The sequence below is a fragment of the Myotis lucifugus genome, unplaced genomic scaffold (genome assembly GCF_000147115.1).
Source record: "Myotis lucifugus unplaced genomic scaffold, Myoluc2.0 scaffold_38, whole genome shotgun sequence".
Taxonomy (NCBI): Eukaryota; Metazoa; Chordata; class Mammalia; order Chiroptera; family Vespertilionidae; genus Myotis; species Myotis lucifugus.
The window spans coordinates 2,475,729-2,501,420 of NW_005871086.1; the positions used below are offsets into that span (position 1 = coordinate 2,475,729).

Below are 25,692 nucleotides of genomic sequence, written 5' to 3' on the forward strand. Positions count from 1 at the left end.
TTGAGTGGTCGCCCAGGAACCAAGAGGTCACCGGTTCAATTAAAGGTCAAGGAACATGCTCAGTATGCGGGCTCGATCCCCAGTGGGGGTGTATGCAGAGGCAATCGAACCACGATCTCCTGGCTTAACCACTGAGTCATGCCGGGTGGACGAGTGTTTTTTTTTTTATAATGAAAAATATGGAGAGAAAAAATATGTAGTGTCATATAAATTGAACATATTTAAAAACCAGATCATTCTTTAAATAAATTTTAAAATGTGTTTTTTAAAAGATGAGATTTACTTGAACTAGACACGTAATTTGAGATAAAATATAAACTAACTTTAGCCCTGGCCGGTTTTGCTCAGTGGATAGAGCGTTGGCCTGTGGACTGAACGGTCCCGGGTTCGATTCCAGTTAAAGGCACATGCAGGCTCGATCCCCAGTTGGGGGCGTGCAGGAGGCAGCTGATCAGTGATTCTCTGTCATCATTGATCTTTCTATCTCTCCCTTCCTCTCTGAAATCAATTTAAAAATAATAAAAAGAAAATTATGAAAAAAAACATACATATAGAAACTAATTTTAAAAAGAAATATATTAATCCCTGCCATTCTAGTTGCCAGAATGCTAATCTATTAGAACCCTGCTTAAGTTTGGTTTTGAAGGGAAAAGCAGAAACTCAAACATTCACGACTGTTTTTCTTTTCCCCAGTCCAGTTTCTGTGCCCCATCCTGTGTTTTCTCAGCAACTTGTCTACAGAATTAGCACGTATCACCTATTTACTTCTCTCTCTCACAATAGACTGACTATAGATTCCTTGAGGGTAGAGACTTTGTGGGATCATTTTTGTATCTCCAGGTGAATTGGACAGAACAGGCAATTTGCTCACCCAACACAAATATCATGCTAGGTGTTGTACTTTTTCCCTAAGGCTACAAATGCATAGGAAGTATAAGTTCTGCACTAAAGGCAGCAGAATGGTTTTAGAGCCAGAGATATGGCTTTGAATTCCAGTCCTACTAATTATTACTAATTAGGAGAGTGGTAATTTGTATTATTATGTGAATGACTTTGGGCAAGTTATTTAACTTCTCTAAGGCTTACTTTACTCATTGATAAAACAAAAGGAATAACAGTATGTACGTATTTCACAGGGTGGTTAAGAATTACATGGGAAAATGAATATAAGCACTGAACATATGTGACACACGGCACTCAAAAATAAGAGCAACCTTTGCCCTGGCTCAGTTGGTTAGGTGTCATCCCCTGCACCCAAGGGTTGCCAGTTGGATTCCAGGTCCAGGTTTCAGGCTCGAGCCCCAGTGGGTGGCATGCAGGAGGCAGCCTATATGTTATTCTCTCACATCAGTGTTTCTCTTTCTCCTCTTCCTTCCTCTCTCCCTAAAAATCAATAAAATCTTGGGGGGGGGCGGGAATAAGAGCAACCTCTTACTTATTAGTACATTGTAGTTAGTGGTTTAATTAGAACAAAAAGAAACTGCTTTGGATAACAGATGATGAAGAGAATAATGATATGTGGAGAGGACCCGAACCGGTACCTCAGAGGATGGGACACAACTGATTCTTGAAGGGAGGTCTAGAGAAGGAGGTTACAACAATAGGAGCACTTAAGAAGGTATGACAGGAAGGTGGAGAGCATGTGGGAAACAAAAGTTTAAGGTAGTTAGCACACTGGGCATGGGTAAAGATAGCTAAGAGAAGTGTTACCAACTTCATCCTCTCCCTACTCTGTGAGAATACTAGGTGTTATTGCCCTTTTAGAGATAAACTGAGGCTATTGACAGTCATTTGCCTCAGGCTACATGAGGAGTAGTGGCAGAGCCAGCAGTGAAACTTCTAAGTTGTTTTTTCAACACCACTAAGGAGCACGCCTGCTGTATGTTCCAGTAGCTAAGTTTCCATCTATTGCACCTTCTAGGAATTTTAATAGCAATGGCATTGAATTTAATCAAAAGCTTTTCAACATCTACTGAGATTCTCAAGTTTTCTTTCTTTTATCTATTAACATTGAATTATATTAATAGAGTTCCTGATGTTGAACCACTTTTATATCCCTAAAGTTGAATTTACTTTGTCATAATGCATTTTAATTTTTAATATTTTCTTTTAAAAATGTTGTATTGAATTTATTGGGGTGACATTGGTTCCTAATATTATATAGGTTTCAGGTGCAAAATTCTATAATACATCATCTGTATATGGTATTGTGTGTCTACCACCCCAAGTCAAGCCTCCTTTCATCACCATTTATTCCTCCCCCCGCCACACACACACACACACACACACACACACACACACACACACTCACACTCTTATCTGTCTCTCCCCACCCCTTTTTCCCTCTGGTATCACCATACTGTTTGTCTGTGAAGGTTTTTTGTTGTTTTTTTTTGCTTAATCTTAACCTTCACCTTTTCACCCACCACCCACTCCCAATCCCCCTTCCCCTCTGACAGCTGTCAGTCTGTTCTCTGTATCTATGAGTCTGTTTCTCTTTTGTTTGTCAGTTTATTTTGTTCATTAGATTCCACATATAAGTGAAATCAGATAGTACTTGACTTTCTCTGACTGGCTTATTTCACTCAAACTTCTAAGTTTTATGTGCTTCCCATCACATCATGATGCCAAGTCCTAGCTTTTTAAGAATAACAGAAAGTGTCCTGGCCAGGTAGCTCAGTTGGTTGGAGTGTTGTCTCATGCACCAACAAGGTTGCGGGTTCAATTACTGGTCAGGACACATATCTAGGTTGTGGGTTCAGTCCCCAGTCAGGGCACTTATGGGAGGCAACCAATCAGTGTTTCTCTCTCCCTGCCCAATGGGATCAAACCCCATCCTAGGTATGTGCCCTGACTGGGAGTCAAACCCGAAACCTTATGGTATATGGTATGATGCTCCAAACAACTGAGCCACTTCAGCCAGGGCTATATATATTTTTTTTTTATTATGGAAAATTTCAAACGCAAAAGTTCAGTGACTTTCTGTTGATGTTCTTTATTTTTAGATGTTCTCTATATTTAGGGATATCAGCCTTTTGTGATGTAAGTTGCAAATATTTTTCCAAGTCAGTATTTCTTTTAAAGTATTATTGAGGTATAATTTGCATAAAGTAAACCACACATATTTAATGTGTACAGTTTAATGAGTTTTGAAATGTGTACATTCCCCTGAAACAGTGATCATAATCAAGATGATAAACATTTCCATCACCTCCAGAAGTTTCCTTGTGCCTGTTATGACCCACTCACCTAATTCCCTGGTCCCCAGGCAATCACTGATCTGCTTTCTGTCACTATACATTCATTTGCATTCCCCAGAATTTTATGTGAGTGCAATCATACTCTCTTTTGTCTGTCTGCTTTTATATAGCATAATTATTTTTAGATTTATCCATCTAGTGTATATCCTTTAAATTCTACTTACATTAAGGTCTTTATTATTTCTCAGAACTTAATATTTAGGGCCGTAGTTGATAATGTTACAAACCACAGATATTTGCACCTCACAGAGGCTTTTAAAATTTTTGACTTATTTGCCAAGATTTGAATGTTTTTAGGATTAGTCTGTAAACAGGACTTACTTTTCAGAGAGGGTTCTGGGAAGGAAGGTGAAATCTCACTATTTCTCTGTTCCTGACTCCAGCCTCTGTTCGCCTCTCTTGAGCCAAATGACCCCTTGATCCAATGAACAGTTAGGTGTAAGGGAAGCCTGGGCATGTGGGCGCCCTGTTGGGGAGCTGGCCCAGGTCATATTCCTCAGAGAGAACAAGTTGGACAAGAGAACAGGCTGGATAAGAGCCTGGGGATGAGGATAAGAGTGGCAGGTATAGGAAAGAGCTTGGCTTGATAGAGATCCATGGATTGCTGTGGGGAAAGAGAAAGGGAAAAAGCAAGGGAACTCACTATCCCTGAGGCTAGGAGATGTAAGGAGACCTGAGACTTCCTCCTGGGTCTCAGCAGGGCTGGCAGCTTGCCTGCTACACTGCCTGCCTATGGGGGTAAACACCGCGTGCCTTTCTGTTCTCTGGAGACTGTTCCCACTGTGGTCCTTCAACAACGAAACCTAAGCCCCTCTGAGGTAGCAAAGAAAACAACCTATCGGGGAAGCCAGGCAACCAGAAAGAGAAAAATAACGTAGAATAAACAATGTGTTGGACCAGCTGAATAGAAATGCTGGAGAAGACAGAAGCTTGAATATGAAAATAATAAATAATAGGAGCATTTAAGGAGGTTCAAGTATAAAAAAAGACTTTATTGAGCAAAAATATGATTTCCTAGCTAAATACTTACTGCTTCATGACTCTTAATCCATGCACACACACCTTTTTTTACTATCTCCACTGAAATGTAAAAGCAGGAACTTTGTCTCTTATATACATTGCTGATCTGTTATCAACATCCAATGTCTACAACACTGTCTTGCACATAGTAAGCAACCAGTACATAATTATTGAATAAGAAATGAATAAAAGAATGTGATCATGTATTGGCCTGGAAGATCAAGTGGAAGAAATATCAAAGCACAGAGGCAAATATACAAAGAGATTAAAATTTAAAAAAAGGTAAGAGCCCCACTGGTGTGGCTAAGTGGTTGAGGGTTGACCCAAGAATCAGGAGGTCACAGTTCGATTCCCAATCAATGATTTTGATCAATGATGTTTCTTTTTTTTTAATCCTCACCTGAGGATATTTTTCCATTGATTTTCTTTGGAGAGAGTGGAAGAGAGAGGGAAAGACAGAGAAATATCGAAGTGAGAGAAAGACATCGATTGCTTGCCTCGTGCACGAGTCCCGACCAGGGCCTGGGCCAGGGAGGAGCCTGTAACTGAGGTTGACCAGAATCAAACCCAGGACCCTTCAGTCTGCAGGCCTACTCTCTGTCCACTGAGCCAAACCGGCTAGGGCTCATTGATGTTTCTATCTCTCCCTTCCTCTCCGAAATCAAGAAAACTATTTTTTTAAATCTAGTTAAAAAAAAAAAGATAAGAGACTTGGAGAATAGATTCAGGACACCTAACGTGGCTAATGTAATTTCCTGAGTTAAAGACTTCATTGCATAGAGTAAAGTTTCAGGGAAGATCAGTGATAGAAAACATAAACCTAGAGTTATCCTAGTAAAATGTTTGAGCTCCAAGGATTCATCTTAGAAGCTTCCAGATAGAATTTATTATACCTATAAAGTATCAGACTGGCATCAGAATTGTAATCCACAACACTGGAAATTAGGAGATAGTGGAAGAGTATCCACAGATTACCAAGAGAAAAAATAATCCAAATCCATATTCTCAGTGAAGACACCATCCCCCTACAAGTGGGAAATACAGTACAAATATACAAAAATACAGATATTTCCTCTGAGAATATTTAAGAAAGGTTTTTAATAAGTGAGCCAGAACAGAGATCACAAGATGAAAGGGATAGAAATAGTTGAAAATGACAGACTCTGTGGGTATGTGTTATGTCAATGCTAAGTAAGGACTCTAACCAAAATGGACATACTTTAGGGAACAATTTAATAATATTTATGATGTAAACATACTAAATAAGTCAATGGGAAAAACCCTCAAAAGTGTGGGAGGAAAAAGGTAAAAGCTTTCCAAATGGAGATGAGGAGAGGAAAAAGTGCCAATAGGCACATAGAAAGCTGCTCAAAATTATTCGCCATTAGGGAAATGCACATCAAAACCACAATGAGGTGTCACCTCGCATCCACTAGGAAGGCTTTAATAGAAAAGATTGACAATAACAGCTGTTGACGAGGATATGGAAAAACTGAAACCCTCATACACTTCTGGTAGGAACAAAATGTTACAACCACTTTGGAATACAGTTTGGCAGTTCCTCAAAAAGTGAAACATAGCCCTAACCGGTTTGGCTCAGTGGATAGAGCGTCGGCCTGTGGACTGAAGGGTCCCAGGTTCGATTCCGGTCAAGGGCATGTACCTTGGTTGCAGGCACATCCCCAGTAGGGAGTGTGCAGGAGACAGCTGATCGATGCTTCTCTCTCATCGATGTTTCTAACTCTCTATCCCTCTCCCTTCCTCTCTAAAAAAAATCAATAAAATATATATTAAAAAAAAGTGAAACATAGAGCTACCCTATGACCCAGCAATTCTACTACTAGATATATACACAAATGAAATGAGAATAAACGTCCACACAAAAACTTGTACAGGAATATTCATAGCAGCATTATTCATAATAGCCAGAAAAAGATAGAAACAACCCACATGTCCACCAACTGATGAGTTAATTAATAAAATGTGGCATATTTGTATAATGGAATATTATTTGCCAATAAAAATACATGAAGTACTGATAACATGCTACAATGTGGATGAACCTTGAAATAACCTACAGAAAATAGATTAGGGGTTACTTTGGATTGGCAAGGCGACGGAGTGAGATGGAGCTTGACTGCTAATGGGTACAGGGTTTCTTTTAGAGGGGGACCAAATTCTAAAATTAGATTGTGGTGAGAGTTGTATAACAATGTGAATATATTAAGAAACATTGAATACTAAATGGGTAAATTATCAAAGCATTGTATATGTGCATGTGTATATACACATACTGTACATACACACCAAAAACAATATTTTATTTTATTTTTTTAAATATCTTTTATTGATTTTTTACAGAGAGAAAGGGAGAGGGATAGAGAATTAGAAACATCGAACGATCAGCTGCCTCCTGCACACTCCCCACTGGGTATGTGCCCGCAACCAAGGTACATGCCCTTGGCCGGAATCGAACCTGGGACCCTTGAGTCCGCAGGCCGACGCTCTATCCACTGAGCCAAACCGGTTAGGGCCAAAAACAATATTTTAAAATTTTCAGTATATATACTAGTATATACCATAGTTTTTACTTTTTTGTATGAAAATTTAGAAAGATGTTAAATTTAGCTTTCATTGAGCAGTTAGTCTTTAACCATGACATGAAATCAATACAGGCTTTTAAAATATCAGAAATGTGCCCTAGCCAGTTTGGCTCAGTGGATAGGGCATCAGCCTGCAGACCAAAGGGTGCCGGGTTTGATTCCAGTCAAGGGCACATACCTTGGTTGCAGGTTCCTCCCTGGTCGGGGCTCATGCAGGAGGCAATCAGTCGATGTGTTTCTCTCACTTTGATGTTTCTCTCTGTCTTTCCCTCTCTCTTCAACTCTCCCTAAAAATCAATGGAAAAATATCCTTAGGTGAGGATTAACAATAAATAAATATATCACAAATGTTTATCATTTCATCTTAGCCCCTATAATGCAAAGCTTTAGCTCCTTAGTTCCTTAGCTCTTTAGCTTCATTGAATTTGAGTGTTTGGGTCAATTTCCTCCCCTCCTTGTTAAGGAGGTAGTCTATATGGTCAGGCCTTATTCTTCCAAAATCATCTTAAAATGAAGGAAGCATGAAATATGTTTGCTAAAATGCATGAAGAATAATTTTAATCATTTACAAGCCAAAAAAGGACATAAGGTATCAACAATATTCTTGAATGTTTGCAGTAATTCCCAAATCCTTTTTTCTGTTACTTCTTGGTGAGATTTTTCTGTTTTTTTCTCTTAACTGTGTAAGTACTGCCCTCTCCTAGCATTTGTACTTTTCTTGGCTAATCAGTTTGTGGATTTGGCCCAAGAAACTGTCTTTATGTTTATGTTATGCTGTGGACTTTATTAAATCTGCTTTCTGCTATTATGCTTGCAATGTTCCAAGTGTTAAATAGACTGGGCATTGAAATCAAAACTGTCTTCATCACAGATAAGTTTTTCAACTTCCAGTGAATACTCCCATATATCTAGGAAGAGTTTTAACAAAACTTAGTCACTCAAATAAGTTCAGAACATACTTTACATCCTATTCATTTTCTTTATGCAAATCTGAAGCCCAAACAAAACAAACAACAACAAAAGTGTCCTTATAGCCCTGGCTGGTTTGGCTCAGTGGATAGAGCGTCGGCCTGAGGACTGAAGGGTCCCAGGTTCGATTCCAGTCAGGTTCATTTAATATAAAAATAAAAAGTGTCCTTTTAAGAACATTTCTCATGCTTGGTACATCCTACTAAACAGCACTGGTTTCCTCAAGGGCCTCTATTAATCTAATGCTTATACTTAGCATACACACCAGAATTTGAAGGATATTATTAATCAAGTACCCAGTATTGATGGCAGATCTACCTGTACCTCCTAGTGTCTCCTACCTCTTTTTTTCTATCTGGAACCCAATCCCCTAGTACTATGAGTTCCACCTCTTCCAACATTGGACTGTCCCCTCTCTGCACTAGAGTGGGCCCCTGCTGCAAGAGATGGCCTTCAGTGGCCTGTACATGACTCATATAACTCTGGTCCTGGTTCTTGGTTTATTCAAGCTTCAGCTACATGCCTGCTGGCTGCTGTTGTCTTACCATCTTTTTGTTAAACCAAGCCAGATGGATCAGAGGGGAGATTGCTAAATGAATTCTCTTCAGTTTCTTCATGACTTGTGTATAGTATTCTCTGCTCCCATAGGCATGTTTGGCTCTGCATTTTCACCACTTCTACCTTCATGAACTTCCTCATCCTTTTAGAGTCTAGATTTGTTGGGGGGGAAATCGGCATGACAGCGTTACAGTCAGTTCTTTCAATGATTTTTTCCCCCCTCTGATTCCTTCTATGGTTGCACTTTCTCCTGTTCGCTAGTATTTCCAGGGCTTAATTCTCAGCTCCTCTCTTTTTATATTGACTTTTAGGAAAGTTTATCCTTTTATCTTCAACTCTTATGGTGTTTTTTATTTGTTTGTTTTTTGTTAATCCTCACCTGAGGATATTTTTTCCATTGCATTACAGAGAGTGGAAGGGGAGGGAGGGAGGAAAAGAGAGAGAAACATCAATGTGAGAGACACATTCATTGGTTGCCTCCCGCATGCGCCCCAACAGGGAGCAGGGAGCGAACCCACAACCCAATTACATGCCCTTGACCAGGAATCGAACCCTTGACCCATCGGTGCATTGTCTAATGCTCTAACCACTGAGCACACCAGCCAGAGCTCAACTATTACGTTTTGATGATGACTTTGAAATCATTATTTCCAGCATTAACATTTTGTTGAAACTAGTCCTGATTTTCTATCTCTGGGTCTTTTTCTTTGAAATCACTTCACATCAATCAATTATTTAACAAACAAGTATTGAACATTTTATAGTGTGTACAAAGCTCTATAGTGTGTACACAGGTTACAAAAAGTTGTTATTGTCACAGAAACATTAAATAAAGTTCTTGCCCTCACAGCACTTATAATCCCAGATTGACTCACAAGGCCTTCTCTCATTCTCTCTCTTTAAAAAAATTGTTTGTTTACTTTCCTCCTTTCATTCTGAATCTTGGCAGTTGTGTTGCTGGTGGTGGGGAGGAGGGCATATGTCGCAGCTATGAAAATTGGTGCCACAATTTTCCAGCCTCAGCTGTGCTGTTAACACTATTCAGAATTTCTTCTACGTGATTCTAGTTAGCCTCTTTTCTCTAAGTTTCTCGCAAAACTTTTAAAATGCTCATTAAGCTCCCCCTCTTCCATTCCATTATAGTTAGCATGACTGAACTACTTCACAGAAATTTCCAAAATGCCTCTTCCCAAATTCTTACCAACACCTGTATTCACACCTATCCTTTACCCTCTTCCTTCTTATTCAATTTTCATCTGTAGAGCTGTGCTATAGAGCCTTTCTTGCCTCCCCTCTCCTGTGTTTTCTACTACTTTATTGATTCCTTTGCCTCAATATATTAAAATACTAGATGGTTCTGTCTCCTCCTGTCTCTCCCTCTCTTTTCCTCTGTCTTTAACACATTAAGTGCCCTGGCAGTCACCGGTGACTGACATTATACTTTCCGTCCGGAAGACAAAACAGGCTGGGCGCATAACGTGTTAACCAATTGTTGTTCATTTAGTCTCCCAAATATTTCTCAAATCTCTCCTCTCCATCCTCATTGCTGCTACATTAATTTATGTTAGTCCTTTGTCACTTCTTGTCTAGGCTCCTAAAGCCACCCATTACAGTAACTACCATATGAAATTTTCTCAAATGTAAATGTCATCCTTTTATTTTCCCATTTAAAACCCTGTAATGTTTTCCCATTGCCCACTGAATCAAGTCTGTACTGCTTAGTAGGTCGTACATGTTCCTTCCTGATCTAGAACATCTCAACTTAACAGCCTTCTTGTCTATCCGTCTTTTATACATACTGCACTCCAGATATAAGAAGTGTTCTTGAAAGTCTGTTTCCACATATTTGTTCCATTTTCCTGGAATGTCCTTTCCTGCACTTACCAAGCACTTACTCTTCTTTTAAGACTGAGCTCAAACATCACTTCTTCCTTAGTGGCTTTTCCATTACATTTTCCAGGAAAAGTAATGTAATGTACATACTTCCATATCTCTTTGTCTATATCTCTAATATAGTACTATAATCACCCTGATGTAATTGAGTTAATAATAACAGCTACCTATTGCTGCTATTTTAGACACCATGCTAGAGATGCTTGTTAGCATGTGGGTAAATTACAGTGGTCTCATAATGCGCAAGCCTGTCTGTCTCTAATAAAGCTGGCATTCATTTCACTTTGCATATTGCACTCACATATCCTTACCTGAAATACTGCTCTCATTTGTAGACTTCTACTTAGAATTTCAAAACTGGGGTTTTGAGTTCTACATGATTTTTCAGGTTTTTTACAAAGTTCTACTTAGAGCTCACACTGCCTTGATCCATATTGTTCTGCTCCTTCTTGGGCCTTTGCAGCAGTAAAGGCTATACCACAGGTTACTGGCTCTACCACCTTGGGCAAAGCAGTTTGGCTCTCTCAGAGCTAGTTTGGAAAATGGGAGTAATTCTTCCTCACAGGGTCACTATGAAGATTTGGTATGATGGAGGTAGGAAATTTTACCTAAATTAAGTCATTCAGAGACTACCTTTATAATCTTCCCCGTTTTGTGTGTCATCTTTGCATTAATTTAATATTTTTTCTTAGATTGAGTCACTGATTTTCTGGGGCTTTTTATAAAGGAAACTTGCACTAAACGAAATGCCAGCGTGCTTGCCATAAATAGAGTATAAACTAAAAATAAATGTGATGCAAATGATATTAATCTAGCTAGATACTATTGCCATGCAGAGGCTCTGAGCCTGTTAAAAAAAGAAAGAGAGCATCAAGTTTTGAAGAAATGTTCAAGATATTCCAGCACAGACGTAAAAGTATAATATTTGATAAAGTCCTTTGACTCTGCATTAACAGAGTTAATGGCAGAGGTGTAGAGAGATGGTGAAGGTGGAATCATATCCTGATCATCTAAACTCAAGAGTTAGAACCTACCAAGACATTTAGAACAAAATGAATATAATACACTTTTTAAGGTAAAAATTACAACAAATACTTATGAATACATGTATTCTTCTAGAAGTAATCAAAAGTATAAAAATAACAGAAATAAAATAGTCTGGTTACTAAACTTTCAAGTATCAAAAACAGAATCATATTTGCTGTTCTGTGTGGATGACCTTTATCTCTTCCTACTTTCTCTACCCTTTCTGACTCTGTATTCGCTTTCATATCACTTGAGTTTCCCTTATTCTTCTCATGTCCTGTGGGAAGCAGGGCACCTTGTCTGACTGGGGTATATTTGTATGATATTTTTATGGCTAGAGTTTATGGCTAGAGTGAGCATATGGCTCACTTCAAGTTTCTGGTTAGATGTCACATTATCTAATAGACCTTTTTATTTTATTTTTATTTTTTTAAAATATATTTTTATTGATTTCAGAGAGGAAGGGAGAGGGAGAGAGAGATAGAAATGTCAGTGATGAGAGAGAATCATTGATCAGCTGCCTCCTGCATGCTCCACACTGGGGATTGAGCCCACAACCCGAGCATGTGCCCTTGACTGGAATCAAACCTGGAACCCTTAAGTCCACAGACCAATGCTCTATCCACTGAGCCAAACCAGCGAGGGCTGAGAGACCTTTTTAAACTTGGTATCAAAACCAGCACAGAAACCACCCCCCACTAATTCTCTCTTCTCTTCTTCTGCTTTCTTGTTTGTTTATTATTACTCTCCACATATAATGTAGTTTGTTGTTTGTTTATTGTTTGTGTCTTCTCCACAAACATGTAAGCTCTTTGATGGTAGGGATTTTGTTATTTTAGAATAGTGCTTCACATGTGGAATATACTAAATAATATTGAATAAATGAAGGAAAAGAACTACAAATTTTTAAAGTAACATGGACATTAAGTTTGTAGATTAACTCAAGAGCTCTCCTTCCAGAAGATATCACCCTCACAACTTTTACCATCTTTACTACATTCATTATCATACCTTCCTAAGATTCCTGCAGTAGACTCCTAATTGGTTCCCCGTTTCTATTCTTGCATCCTCCACAGTCCATTCTCCAACCAGCAGCTCCATTTTTTATTTAGTTTTTATTTTTATTTTTTAATTTAAATCATTTTTATTTTTCAATTACAGTTGATATACAGTAATATATGTTTGTCTTTTAATTCTTTTCTTTTTTTAATATTTCAAGGAAAATGATTTTAAATATAATGTTACCTGCAATAAACATTAATATTTCAAGAAAAAACAGGATTTTAAGTATAACAATATTACCAAAACTGTACTAACATAATGATACCACAAAGTTGTAGGAAATATTAAAAATCTGCAAATAACAGGATTACTTCTATTCTAGAATGTTTTCCCCCTCTGGCTCTATATTTGTTCATCAGTTTATATTGTTCATTATATTCCACAAATGAGTGAGATCATGTGATATTTATCTTTCTCCGACTGGCTTATTTCACTTAGCATAATGCTCTCCAGTTCCATCCATGCTGTTGCAAATGGTAAGAGTTTCTTCTTTTTTACAGCAGCGTAGTATTCCATTGTGTAGATGTACCACAATTTTTTAATCCACTCATCTGCTGATGGGCACTTAGGCTGTTTCCAAATCTTAGCTATTGTAAATTGTGCTGCTATGAACATAGTGGAGCATATATCCTTTCTGATGGGTGTTTCTAGTTTCTTGGGATATATTCCTAGAAGTGGGATTACTGGGTCAAATGGGAGTTCCATTTTTAGTTTTTTGAGGAAACTCCACACTGTTCTCCACAGTGGCTGCACCAGTCTGCATTCCCACCAGCAATGCACGAGGGTTCATTTTTCTCTGCATCCTCGCCAGCACTTGTGGTTTGTTGATTTGTTGATGATAGTCATTCTGACAGGTGTGAGATGGTACCTCATTGTTGTTTTGATTTTCATCTCTCAGATGAGAAGTAAACTCTTAATATCTTTTAAAAATTATGTGCTTTGGGGAGATTAAAAACGGAGGCAGAGTAGGATGCTGCAGGGACATGCTCCCAGGAACAAGGTGGAATTACAACTGAAATACAGAAAGGCTTCCTGAATAATCAACGGAAAACTCACAGGAGAGAACCCTGATACCCAAGGACCAAAGGTGGAGACCGCATAGAGGCTGGTAGGAGGGGCGGAGGTGCGAAAGAGCTGGCCGGGCACCCACAGACGGCAACTGATGTCCTGCAGAGATATCTCAGCTGTGGGGGGGGGGGGGGGGGCTGAGAACTCTGGGATCTAATCCTGAAGCTGGGCTCCCCAGCAGAGAGCACCAAATCTGAGGAGGGTACCCACATAACATCTAGCTGTGAAAAGCAGTGGGGTGCTGTCTGCCAGGGAGTGGCAGCGAAAGTTCGGGCACCCTCTTGAAGGGCTAACACACAAAAATTCCCTGTGGAGCCACCCACCTTGTGCTCTAGCAGAGGGAGGGTGAAGTGGACTGGAGCTGTGAGAGCAGAACCCAGGACTGGGGACTCGGGATAGAGCTCAGAAGGCAGACACCCCAAATTTCCTGGACTGAGCCACTCCCTCACACAGCAGAGGACATCTTTCCCACATTGATATCTGCCTTTCCTGAGGGGAAGACAGTTGACACACCCTATTGGAAAACACCTTTCTCTGAGGCCACTTAAGAGATTAAAAGTAACAATTAGCCTCCAGACAGAAATAACTGCCCCACCCTGTTGAAAAAAACACTCTCCATACCTGAGGACGATTGCCTGGAAGCAATTCAAGTTGGAATCCTATTAGTCTGTAAACAGAGGTGGTCTCTGGAGGCTTTGAGTCTTCACCTGATCCAATTAGTCAGAAACAGCCTTTAACACTGTCCTGCACTAGAGATTGAGAGGTGTATAGGATCTACCTAATTATTATATAGGAGCTAATACATAGTCACAAACCCAAACAGACAACCAAAATGAGGAAAGAAACAAACAACCCCCAAATGAAAGAACTAGTGAATTCTCCAGAAGAAGAGATAAATGAAGCAGAGATAAGAAATTTATCTGAAACAGAGTTCAGAGTAATGATGTTAAAAATGCTCAACAGTATGAAAAAAAGGTATAGTAACTATGAAAAAAGAACAGTCTGAGATAAAGAATGACATAACACAAAGAACACAGTGGAAGGAATACACAGCAGATTAGGGGAAGCTGAGGATTGAATCAGTGAATTAGAAGACAGTTGAAAATATCACTCAATTAGAGAACCAAAACGAAAAAACAATTAAAAAACAGGAGGACAGCTTAAGGGAGCTGTGGGACAATGTGAAATGTAACAATATTAGGATAGTAGGTGTGCGAGAAGAGGCAGAAAGGAAGAAAGGAATAGAGAAGGTGTTTGAAGAAATAATGGTAGAAAACTTCCTTAACCTGGTAAAGGAAAAAGTCACACAAATTCAAGAGGCACAGAGAACCCCAAACAAGAAGAGCCCAAACAGACCCACGCCCAGACACATCATAATTAAAATGCCAAAAATTAAAGACAAAGAATCTTAAAGGCAGCAAGAGAAAAGAGAATTTACCTACAAAGTAGTTCCCATAAGGCTGACACCTGATTTCTCATCAGAAACTCTCCAGGCCAGAAGGGAATGGCATGAAGTAATCAAGGTAATGAAAAGCAAGGATCTGAGACCAAGATTACTATATCCAGCAAGGCTATCATTCAAAATAAACAATCAAATAAAGAACTTCCCAGACCAAAAATAAAAAGGCTAAAGGAGTTCATCACCACCAAGCCAGCATTACCAGAAATGCTAAAGGGATTGCTCTAGGAATTGCTGAGAAGAAGAAACAGAGAGAGAAACCTAGTCATACAGAATTAGAATGGTTATAAATAAGTACCTCTCAATAATAACCCTAAATGTAAATGGATTAAATGCTCCAATCAAAAGGTGTAGGGTAGCTGAATGGATACAAAAACATGACCCAACTATATGCTGTCTACTAGAAACCCACCTCAAAACAAAAGACACACATGAGATGAAAGTGAAGGGATGGGAAAAAATTTTCCATGCAAATGGAAAGGAAAAAAAGCTGGAGGAGCAATACTCATATCTGACAAAATAGACTTTAAAAGCATCATGCTAAGTGAAATAAGCCAGTTGGAGAAAGATAAATATTATATGATCTTACTCATTTGTGGAATATAATGAACAACATAAACTGATGAACAAAAATAGAGCGGGGGTGGGGGGAGGCGGTATTCTAGAATATAATAGAAGTAATCCTGTTATTTGCAGATTTTTAATATTTCCTACAACATTTGTGATATGTTAGTACATTTTTGGTAATATTATGCTTAAAATCCTTTTCTTGAAATATTAATGTTTATTGCATGTAATATTATTATATGTAAGATCATTTTTCTTGAATAATTGGTGTTTATTGCATGTAACATCATATTTAAAATCATTTTTCTTGATATATTAATGTTTTATTTAAGATTGTTTTTCTTGAAATATTAAGCTTTATTGCATGTAAAAAATAATAAAAAATAAAATAATTATATTCTTTGTATATTAAAAACTTAAAGAAGTATCTTTCAACTTTCCTTTATGGGGTAAGACTAGAAAATATGATTTATTAATTTTTTCTGTCTTGCTTTACATTTTTATCTCACTGTTTAATTTTACTTTGCCTAAAATTGCCTGATGTTTTTCACCCATCTATCTATTTAAACACAGTTAATCACATGTAAATTCTTCAAGGTCTATCTAGTTTAATTGCAGTAAGTTCAAAATCTATATGAAGAGGGATAGGCTTTTCAGATTTTACCTCATTTCAACTTGTTTCCTTCTTAGGTTTCTCACTAAAATGAGGGCCTACTCATATAGAGAGGCAGAATCTAATAAGTGTGAATGTTGAAGTACTTGTCTTTGATTCAATCTTTAATCATCTTTGCCTAAATCAGAATCAGATGATTTCTTATGATGGTTGATGCTGCTTTGGTATTTTAAAAGTCAGAGTCCAGAAAATTAGAAATATGTTAAGACTGGTGATTGGGGTATTTGGTATCCTGAAACACTTTTGTAGTATATCTAGATAATATAGATAGTAGCATAATAAGCTAATCGTCCTGATGTATATGCATGTGGTCATGTCTACATTTCCTAAACAATTAGAAAACAGTCTTCACTATTGATTGTTACTTAATGAAGTTACTGATTTTATCTTGAATGAAGACAAACTTCCACACTTTTATTTATTTTTTAAAATATATTTTTATTGATTTCAGAGAGGAAGGAGTGGGAAAGAGAGAGAGAGAGATACCAATGATGATAGAGAATCATTGATTGGCTGCCTCCTGCATGCCCCCTACTGGGAATCAAGACCGCAACCTGGGCATATGTCCTGACCAGGAATTGAACCATGACCTCCTGGTTCATAGGTTTACTCTCAACCACTGAGCACCACCAGCTGGGCCACACTGAATTTTAGATGCATAATACAGTAGACTTTATTTGCTTCATTTTCTCTATCAAGAATGGTAGATGAAGTGATTATCAAAGGAAATTCTGGAAAAAAAGACTAATGCTGTGGGCAAGCAAGGGGAAATAATAAAGCTTTTCAGCAAAACTATTTACAGAGGCAGTTTTGCAAGTGAGTACCACCCACAATCATTTTTCTCTCTATTTTCCAAGGCACATGGCAAGAAACTGAATAAAATCTTCATTCTTTACCACTTACCCAAGATAAATATATTGAGCAAGTACCTGTTTGTAAAATGATTATACCATTACTGTTTAGAGGAAATATTTCAGTTTATTTTTATGATTGCATTTGTGAAAAGGTTTATGTGTCTATTTTTTATATGAACTACCATTTGCTAGAATGTTACAGGATTTTGAGTACTAACTGGTTATATTATGACTCAGAAGTAGCTTAATTTATCAAGACCATTGAAGAGTAGAAACAATTATATTATTGGCAAATTGTTCCTATTATAAGAAGTAATTTGATTAAAATGCTTTCATTTTGATAATATTAGGAACAACTCCCAGTCTTAGGCAAACTTGGGTGTGCCTTAACCAGTGACATAGGAAAAAATGTTAAATGGGAGAGTTCAGATATAGGACAATAGAAAGATGCCCGGAACAATTTTGTTAATTGCACTGCACAATTTGGATTGCATACTGAGAAACGCCCTTCAGCATAAACCATTTACCAATTATGATTTTTACAGGCATGCCTAGATTTGCCTTTGTTTCAGCTTTTATATATATTAATGAAGCATTTACAGGTTCTTAAGGGTTGATCTTCAACTTACCAAATAAGTAAAGATCCCCCCCGCCCATTCCTTTAATTATAATTGAAAGATAAAAATCTAAGTTGGATTTACAGGAACTACATAGGGTATTCAAAGGAAAAGTATCAGCTTGACTAGAGAACGCACACACATCATTTATGCCCAGCTCAGAAGGCAAGGCAGTATATCATACAGTACAGAAGAACAGAAATTGTTTAAAAGAAAAATCACTTATACTCTGACCTCTAAAATCCTCTGACCTCTAAAATCATACCTATTCTGCCTGAATGTTCTGGGATGTTTTTCAATTTTTTATTCATAGATACATTCCTGGCAATTCCTGATAAATTGCTTTGGGCTATTATACTTTGTTTTAGAATAAGAAAGTTAGAATTGCAGCTTATTGAGAAGCATGAACATAGGTTCTCAAGACATCTAATCTTTCTCTTCTGGCAGAGGTGGATGTGTCTTTGGCCACTCATTAACCCAGGCATTTGTCTTCTCCACTATAAATACTAAAATCTGAGATTCTCAATTTGTTCTGTCCTAGAACACCTGAGAAAAAAGACATTCCCATTAATTGAGAATCAGAGTCTTGAGAAAGAATCTTGGTATGGTTTTAGAGAGAAAAATAGAAGATGCTGATAACTCCTCTCCAAATTATCCTTTAGAGTCACTAGAGTAGATCTAGATGATGATTAAAGTTCTTCTGGTTCTAAATTCTATGTTTCTTTCTCTACTCCTCCTTCCATACTGTTTATACACCTACTTCTCTATAATCTTGGGCCCCAAATTTTCCCCTACAAGAGAGAGAAGACAGGGAGAGGATGAGTGAGATCTAGTATGTTAAGTTACTATGGATCTATTAATTCTATTGTGTCTTAATGTGCAAGAACAACTATTTAAAAAAATTTTATATATTTTTAGAGAGGAAGGGGGAGGGGAGAGAGAGAGAGAAACATCAATGATGAGAGCAAGTCATTGATTGGCTGCCTCCTGCACACCCCACACTGGAGATCAAGCCCACAACCCCGGCATGTGCCCCGAATGGGAATCAAACCCTGACCAGTGCTCAACCACTGAGCCATGCCGGCCAGGCTCATATTCTTTTTTATCTTTGTTTTTTTATTGAAATCTAATTGACATACAACAATAGTTTAGTTTCAGGAGTATAACATAATGATTTTATATTTGTATGTACTGCAAAATGTTCACCACGTAAGTCTAGTTAACATTTGTTACCATATGTAGTTGCAGACTTTTTTTTTCTTGTGGTGAGATAAATTCCATTTCATCATGGTATATGATTCTTTAAATGTATTGTTGAATTAATTTTGCCAAAAATTTCTTTAGGATTATTGCATCTATGTTCATCAGGGATATTAGCCTTTAATTTTCTTTTCTTGTGGTGTCTTGACTAGTTTTGGTATCAGAGTAATACTAATCTTGTAAAATAAGTTTGGAAGTAGTCCCACCACTTCCCTTTTTTGAAAAAGTTTGAGAAAAAATTGGTATTAATTCTTTGAATGTTTAGTAGAATTCACTAATGAACCATATTATTTATTTAGCTAGGAAGTAAGATGAGTTCAAATTAAAACTGGGAATTCACCTGCTAGTATGTTGCAAAAAATGTTAGAATAGAAAAATTTGGAATTTCTGTTTTTCAAAACTAAATTAAGAATGAAAGTCTTCTAAAAATATATGGCAATATATGCAGCTACTATAAATGTGATAGGAAAATATCTGATATTTATTGTTGACAAATTATAGGTACTTTGATGTAATTTGTTGCCTACATTTGGAGAAAATACTAAACTTCAATTAGAGGTTAGTGAAAATAAAGGTGTAATTTTTTCCCCCCATTGTTGTTCACAGGCTATCCCCTACCTTTTCCCCTTCCAAAATTGTTATTCCCTAGACACATTTGAGAAAGCCAGATGTAATCCTGTGTATCACAAGAGACTTAATCTTTGAGGAAAATAGAGCTGAGTCTTTTCCATATTTAGCCCTTAATGTTTTTCAGGCTTTTAAAATACTTAAGTGGTAGTTGTTAAATGGTGATTGTCAATATCTCTTGCATTAAGAACTTGGCTTATAGCCATTGATTTTATGATAGGTTACTGAAGAAGCAGATATTTGTAAAAGCCAGTTTTGTCATTTTATCTTAAAGTTAAATCAGAACATATCTGTTAATAGTTATGCGTGCTGTACTTCTGTCTTGACTTTGAGTTGTTATGGATGTGTGTCACATGTTCTGTTGTCATTAAGGAGAAAATGTAACTCATGTTGTTGGCCCTGAATCATCCTTCTGCTTTATGAAACGAGTATTGCTTTGTCAAGTTTGTGTTGTTGTTGTTGTTGTTGTTATATTTGTTAATCCTCATCTGAGGACACGCTTAGAGAGAGGAAGGGGTGGGGAGAGAGAGAGACATCCGTCAGTTGCCTTCCATACTGGGGATCAAATCTGTAACCCAGGTGTATGCCCTGACTGGGAATCGAATCATCAACCCTTCAGTGCCCAGTACAGCGTCCAACCAAATGAGCCACTCCAGCTGGGCATGTGTAAATTTATTTTGTAATATGTTTTTATTGATTTCGGAAAGAGGAAGGGCGAGGGAGAGATAGAAACATCAGATCAACTGCCTCCTGCACGCCCCCTACTGGGGATCGAGCCTGCAACCAAGGCATGTGCCCTGACTGGGAATCGAACTGTGACCTCCCGGTTCATGGGTTGATGCTCAACCACTGAGCCATACTGGCCGGGCTTTTATTAGTGTGGTTTGTTTTTTTTAAAATTTACTTTTTATTTTAGTAAATATATATGAAAAAATGTGTCATTTTAACCACTTAAGTACATAATTCATTGTCATTAATTACAATTCACAGTGTTGTGCAACTACTACCACTATCTGTTTCTAAAATTTCTCATCACCACAAACAGAAATTTTGTACTCATTAAGCAGTAACATCCCATTTCCCCATTCCCCTCATCCCTGGTAATCTCTAATCTACTTTGTCTATATATAAATTTGTCTTTTCCAGATATTTCATACAAATAGAATAGTATAGTATTTGTCCTTCTGCATCCAGCTTATTTCCCTTAGCATAATATTTTCAGGGTTCATCATGTTGTAGCAGGTATCCGAACTTCATTTTTTATGTCTGAAAATATTCTGTTGTCAGTATATACCATGTTTTGTTTATCTATTCATCTTTTGAAGGACATGTGGATTGTTCCCACGTTTTGGCTATTGTGAGTAATGCTCTTATAAGCATTGACACACAAGTATCTGTTTGAGTTCCTGTTTTTATTTATTTTGGATATATACCTAAAAGTGGAATTGCTGGGTCATGTGGTAATTCTATTGTTTAACTTTTCAAGGAAGTAATGCAATTATTTTTCCTAAGAGCTTATTATATTTTTGTTATCCTTTCATTAATGTTTCTTAAACACTTAAAAAATTGTTTTGCTTATTTCCTTGCTTAACTTTTGTTGCTGATTTTTAAGAAATTATTTTGGTCATTCATTTTTTTCTTTTCTTTTCAATTGTTTGTTTTTCAGAGCCAAGTCAGAACTCCATCACAGGGGAACACAGCCAGCTGTTAGGTATAGTATTACTGTGAGGATTGACTCTATAAAGTTACCCTTTTCCTGTTTATACTAACAGGCATACTCCCTTCCCTAATTCTATTTTCTATCTCCTCCTTTTCTACTTTTCATTCCTCAACTTTTTTTCCTGCTGTTTCTAGTTCCAACTTGGTAAGTTTTAGGTAACTACTTTTGCAATTGATTGCTAAGACTCAATTTATTCAGTGTGTTCTAAAAATAATTTTAATACAGATATCAAATTATGTTGTACTAGAAGCCTGGTGCATGAAATTCGTGCGGTGGGGTGGGGGCGGGTGGGGGGTCCCTCAGCCCGGTCTGCGCCCTCTTGCAGTCCTGGACCCCTCGCTCCTTACCACTCGGCTCGCTGCTCTCGCTGTTCCTTAGCGCTGCCAGCCATGAGTCCAGCTTCCGGCTGAGCGGCACTCCCCTGTGGGAGCACACTGACCACCAGGGGGCAGCGCCTGCATTAAGCGTCTTCCCCCCGGTGGTCAGTGCACCTCATAGCGACTGGTCGTTATCTGAAACTAATGTAACGTTCCTTGTCATTATACCGCAATAAAAGTAATTTTAACTTAGTCTGTGGTGTTAAAAAATCTGTAAGAATTGGACCTTTCTTGCTCCCCCAAGATACTTTCTAGGGAATTCTTCAGAAATTTTAATTTTTATATTGTATATGACTACCTTTTTTTTTACTTTTTCTGTCAATGAAATTATATTATACAGGCTGTTCTGGACTTCCTTTTGTTCACTAAGCATTTTAAAAAATATATATTTTATTGATTTTTTACAGAGAGGAAGGGAGAGGGATAGAGAGTTAGAAACATCGATGAGAGAGAAACATCGATCAGCTGCCTCCTGCACTCCCCCCCTCCCCCCACTGGAGATATGCCCGCAACCAAGGTACATGCCCTTGACCAGAATCAAACCCGGGACCCTTCAGTCCGCAGGCCGACACTCTATCCACTGAGCCAAACCAGTTAGGGCAGCATTTTATTTTGGACATCTCATACCAGTACATCTGCCTCATTTCTTTGTGGCAGAATAGTATTCTATTGTATTCCTATGCTATAATTTTACTTAGCCAGTTCCCTATTCTTGAGCATTTAAGTTATTTCCAGCTGTTTTACTGTTACAAATTATGTTGCCATGAACATCTTGTACATGTATTCTTGCATTCCTCTTGATATATTTGTAGAGTAAATTCCTAACAGATGAATTCCTTACTCAAAGGGTATGTACACTTTTAAAAAGATACATCAACTTAAACTCCCACCAATAAAGAGAATGGAGGCATACTCGGCTCCCTATCATCAAAAGAAGGTATATCAACCACAAAAATTTTTCCTTAACCTAATCAGTGAAAATGGCATCTCTAGTTTGTATTTGTGCTTCTTTAATTATGAGTAAGTACTTTTAACACTTGGAGTGGGGGAAACGAGTTAAGTCGGCTCGCGTGAATTGCGCGTACTCCGCGGGAGCCGCCTTTAACTCGGTTCATATAGATTTGCGGTGGAGTGCGGGAAACGTGTAAACTCGGGCCGATTGTAACTGCGTATTACCAAATATTTGTTTGTAATCCACCCTTTTGGTGGATGGAACAAAACCAAAAGACAGAGCCATCTTATATTTTGGCGGGAAATTCACCCCACACCGGAGTGTTAAGTATATCAACAGCCATTTTTTTGTGTGTATATCTTTTGGTTTAAGGCTTTTTTTTTTTTTTTTTTTTTTGATCCTCACTCAAGGATATGTTTTTATTGAGTTTTAGAGAGATGAAGGGAGAGAGACAGACAGAGAGAGAGACATTGATGTGAGGGAGAAACCATTCATTGTCTCTCAGACTGGGCCCTGACTAGGGATTGAACCCACAGTCTAGGTATGTGCCCTGACTGGGAATCAAACCCATGACCTTTTGGTGTATGGGATGGTGCTCCCACTAACTGAGGCACCCAGCCAGGGCAGTTTGAGGTTTATTTTGATTTGTATGTTGCTGAACTTTTAGCTGTTTGAATATGTGCAAAGCAGCTGTGAAAAATGTAAGCTGTCAAAATGTTTGAAGTAGGGAAAGTACTTGTTTGCTTATTAAAGGTTCAAAGTATTTGCTAAAGAAACTGAGATACTTCTTGTCTTCTCTTTCAAGGTTAAGGACATAAGTTTCTGGTCTTCTCATTCCTTTGGATTAGTTTATGTGCTGGAACAGTACACGGCACCCTTGGCACTAATTAGATATTTGTTAAGTAAATGATTTGACTTAAACATAGCTAGAAATCTGATCACCAAGGTGTTATAGCCTCGTGATATTGGGGCTGTCACCATTCCTTTTTTTTATATTAGTTTATTTAAACTGTTCCAAATTAGTCTTCTCTATATAATAATTTTATATTTGGATCAGGAATGGTTAAGATTTCATCGAAAGGTTTTTGTCATATCATGAAAAGTATATTTCCCCCTAAATGATTAAATTGTTCCTGTTTCTGGTACATGACTGGCAGGTGGAGAAGTTTGAGAGTAGTTCATCATCTGACCAGGGACAGGTGGTAGTGGAGGTAGGGGAGGACTTAGCTAATGAAATGTGCAGTAGGGGGGTTGGCACTGTTCAATGTTCCTAAACTGGATTTTGTTTCCACTCAGGCACTTGTAGTAAAAGATAGCAGACTAATTATAGGGAAAAAGAAGTAGTATGTGATTGTGAAGGAAAGGTTTTCTTAATCAGTATTAGCCAAAAACCCTAATAATGTTGCAGAGAGACTTCTCCAGGCATTTGGCAACCCACAATTGCATTCAATTTTAAACAAATCTGGGAATTTATCCAGAGTCTTCTGGCCAGATTCTCAAGTAAGTGCATCCTGCTTGCTATCCCGGGTTGTCTCTCCCAGGTTCATTAGGTCAGATTGTATTTCCTTTTTTCTCATGCTCTGGCTAACTACCATCTTCTGTTTCCCATCTGTATCTTTGTCTTAGCTACAGCCTCAAAATCCTTAAAAAGACTGGTTTATTAAAAAATACATATGGTTTGCAAAAAAGTGAAAGATGATTTTTTTGTTATATTTTCCAATTATAGTTCTCAGAAAAGGCATTGGTAGCTTGAATTCAAATCTTGCCAGCTCTCTATAAAAACCTCATTTAGGATAACTTGGCCTAGTAGGTGAAAAACTGTTCATTTGCCTTGCCTGCCCGCTGAATGGAATTTATCATAGCATTTTCCAGGCCTTCTAAATGTTTTTTCTGTCAACAGGGTGCAGTTCTTTCAAGGTACCTACTGTTCCCAGTGACTCATCAGAGCTCTTGCAAAACTCAGGGTCAGGCTGAGGAGACACATGAAAGGGTGAAACTGCGGTTGTGATAGAGAATCAAGCTGTATGCTTATGATTTATGACCTCTCTCTGTCTCTCTCAGTGTGTGTGTGTGTGTGTGTGTGTGTGTGTGTGTGTGTGTGTAATTTTCAATTTAAAAAATTTTAGAAAGCAAGCAAGCAAATGAGCAGTGGGCCTTAGCACTCTTAAACATTTTACCAAACATTCCAGGAAAAATAATTCCACTCTTCTACAGTTTCTCTCAAGGAATAGAAGAACAAGTAAACACTCCCAACTCAGTTTGAGGCGTGCCTTACCTTGATACCAAAACTTAGCAGTGACAATATGAGAAAAGTGTAGTCCAGTTTTACTTATGAACACAGATATAAATATCCTAAACAAAATATTGGCATCTGAAGCAATATATTTAAAAATTGTCCCTGTTGACCAGGTTGAGTTTCTAGTAGAAGACATGGTTGGTTTATTATTAAAAATCAATATATTGCCCTAACCGGTTTGGCTCAGTGGATAGAGCGTCGGCCTGCAGACAGAAGGGTCCCAGGTTCGATTCCGGTCAAGGGCATGTACCTTGGTTTCGGGCACATCCTCAGTAGAGGGTGTGCAGGAGGCAGCTGATCAATGTTTCTCTCTCATCGATGTTTCTAACTCTCTATCTCTCTTCCTTCCTCTCTGTAAAAAAATCAATAAAATATTTTTTTTAAAAAAATCAATATATTAACAGTATGTTAACAGATTAGAGAAATATCATCTCATCTTAATAGATACAGAAAAAACATTTGATTTGAAACATGATTCCAATATTTAAATGTATGAGTGCATCATGATACTTTAAAAACCTTATTGATCTCCAGTGGAATATCTTAGTGAACCAATCATTATTCTGAGATTTGGTCAATAAAGGGTAAAAGTGAAGTATTTCCTTGCCTTTATACCAATGGATAACCAAATAGGATATTAGAAGGAATGTCTTTTTTTTTTTTTTGGGGGGGGGGGGTTTTCTTTTTAATGCCTGCCTTGGATTGAGTAAATGCATTACATGCATCACCACAATGGACCCAGAGAAGCTCCTTGTCCCATCGTTCCAAAGACTTAGAGTTGCTCCCATGACAGAAAAGCGGAAAAAAGAAGAAAAGAAAGGCTATGCAAGG

The 25,692-nt window shown here is 37.8% G+C and overlaps 1 protein-coding gene across 8 annotated transcripts in view; it reads left to right on the top strand.

The window, feature by feature from the left end:
- The window catches only part of SLC12A6 (solute carrier family 12 member 6), an 87,828-nt gene that overhangs the window by 21,247 nt on the left and 40,889 nt on the right, over positions 1-25,692 (top strand). For 6 of the 8 annotated variants that reach the window (XM_023752885.1, XM_023752886.1, XM_014454732.2 and 3 more), the window contains exon 2: positions 21,183-21,227. The exons of the other annotated variants lie outside the window; for them this stretch is intronic. In XM_023752885.1, the coding sequence (XP_023608653.1) occupies positions 21,183-21,227 (45 nt within the window). The remainder of the gene's footprint in view (positions 1-21,182; positions 21,228-25,692) is intronic. 8 annotated transcript variants of the gene reach the window in all.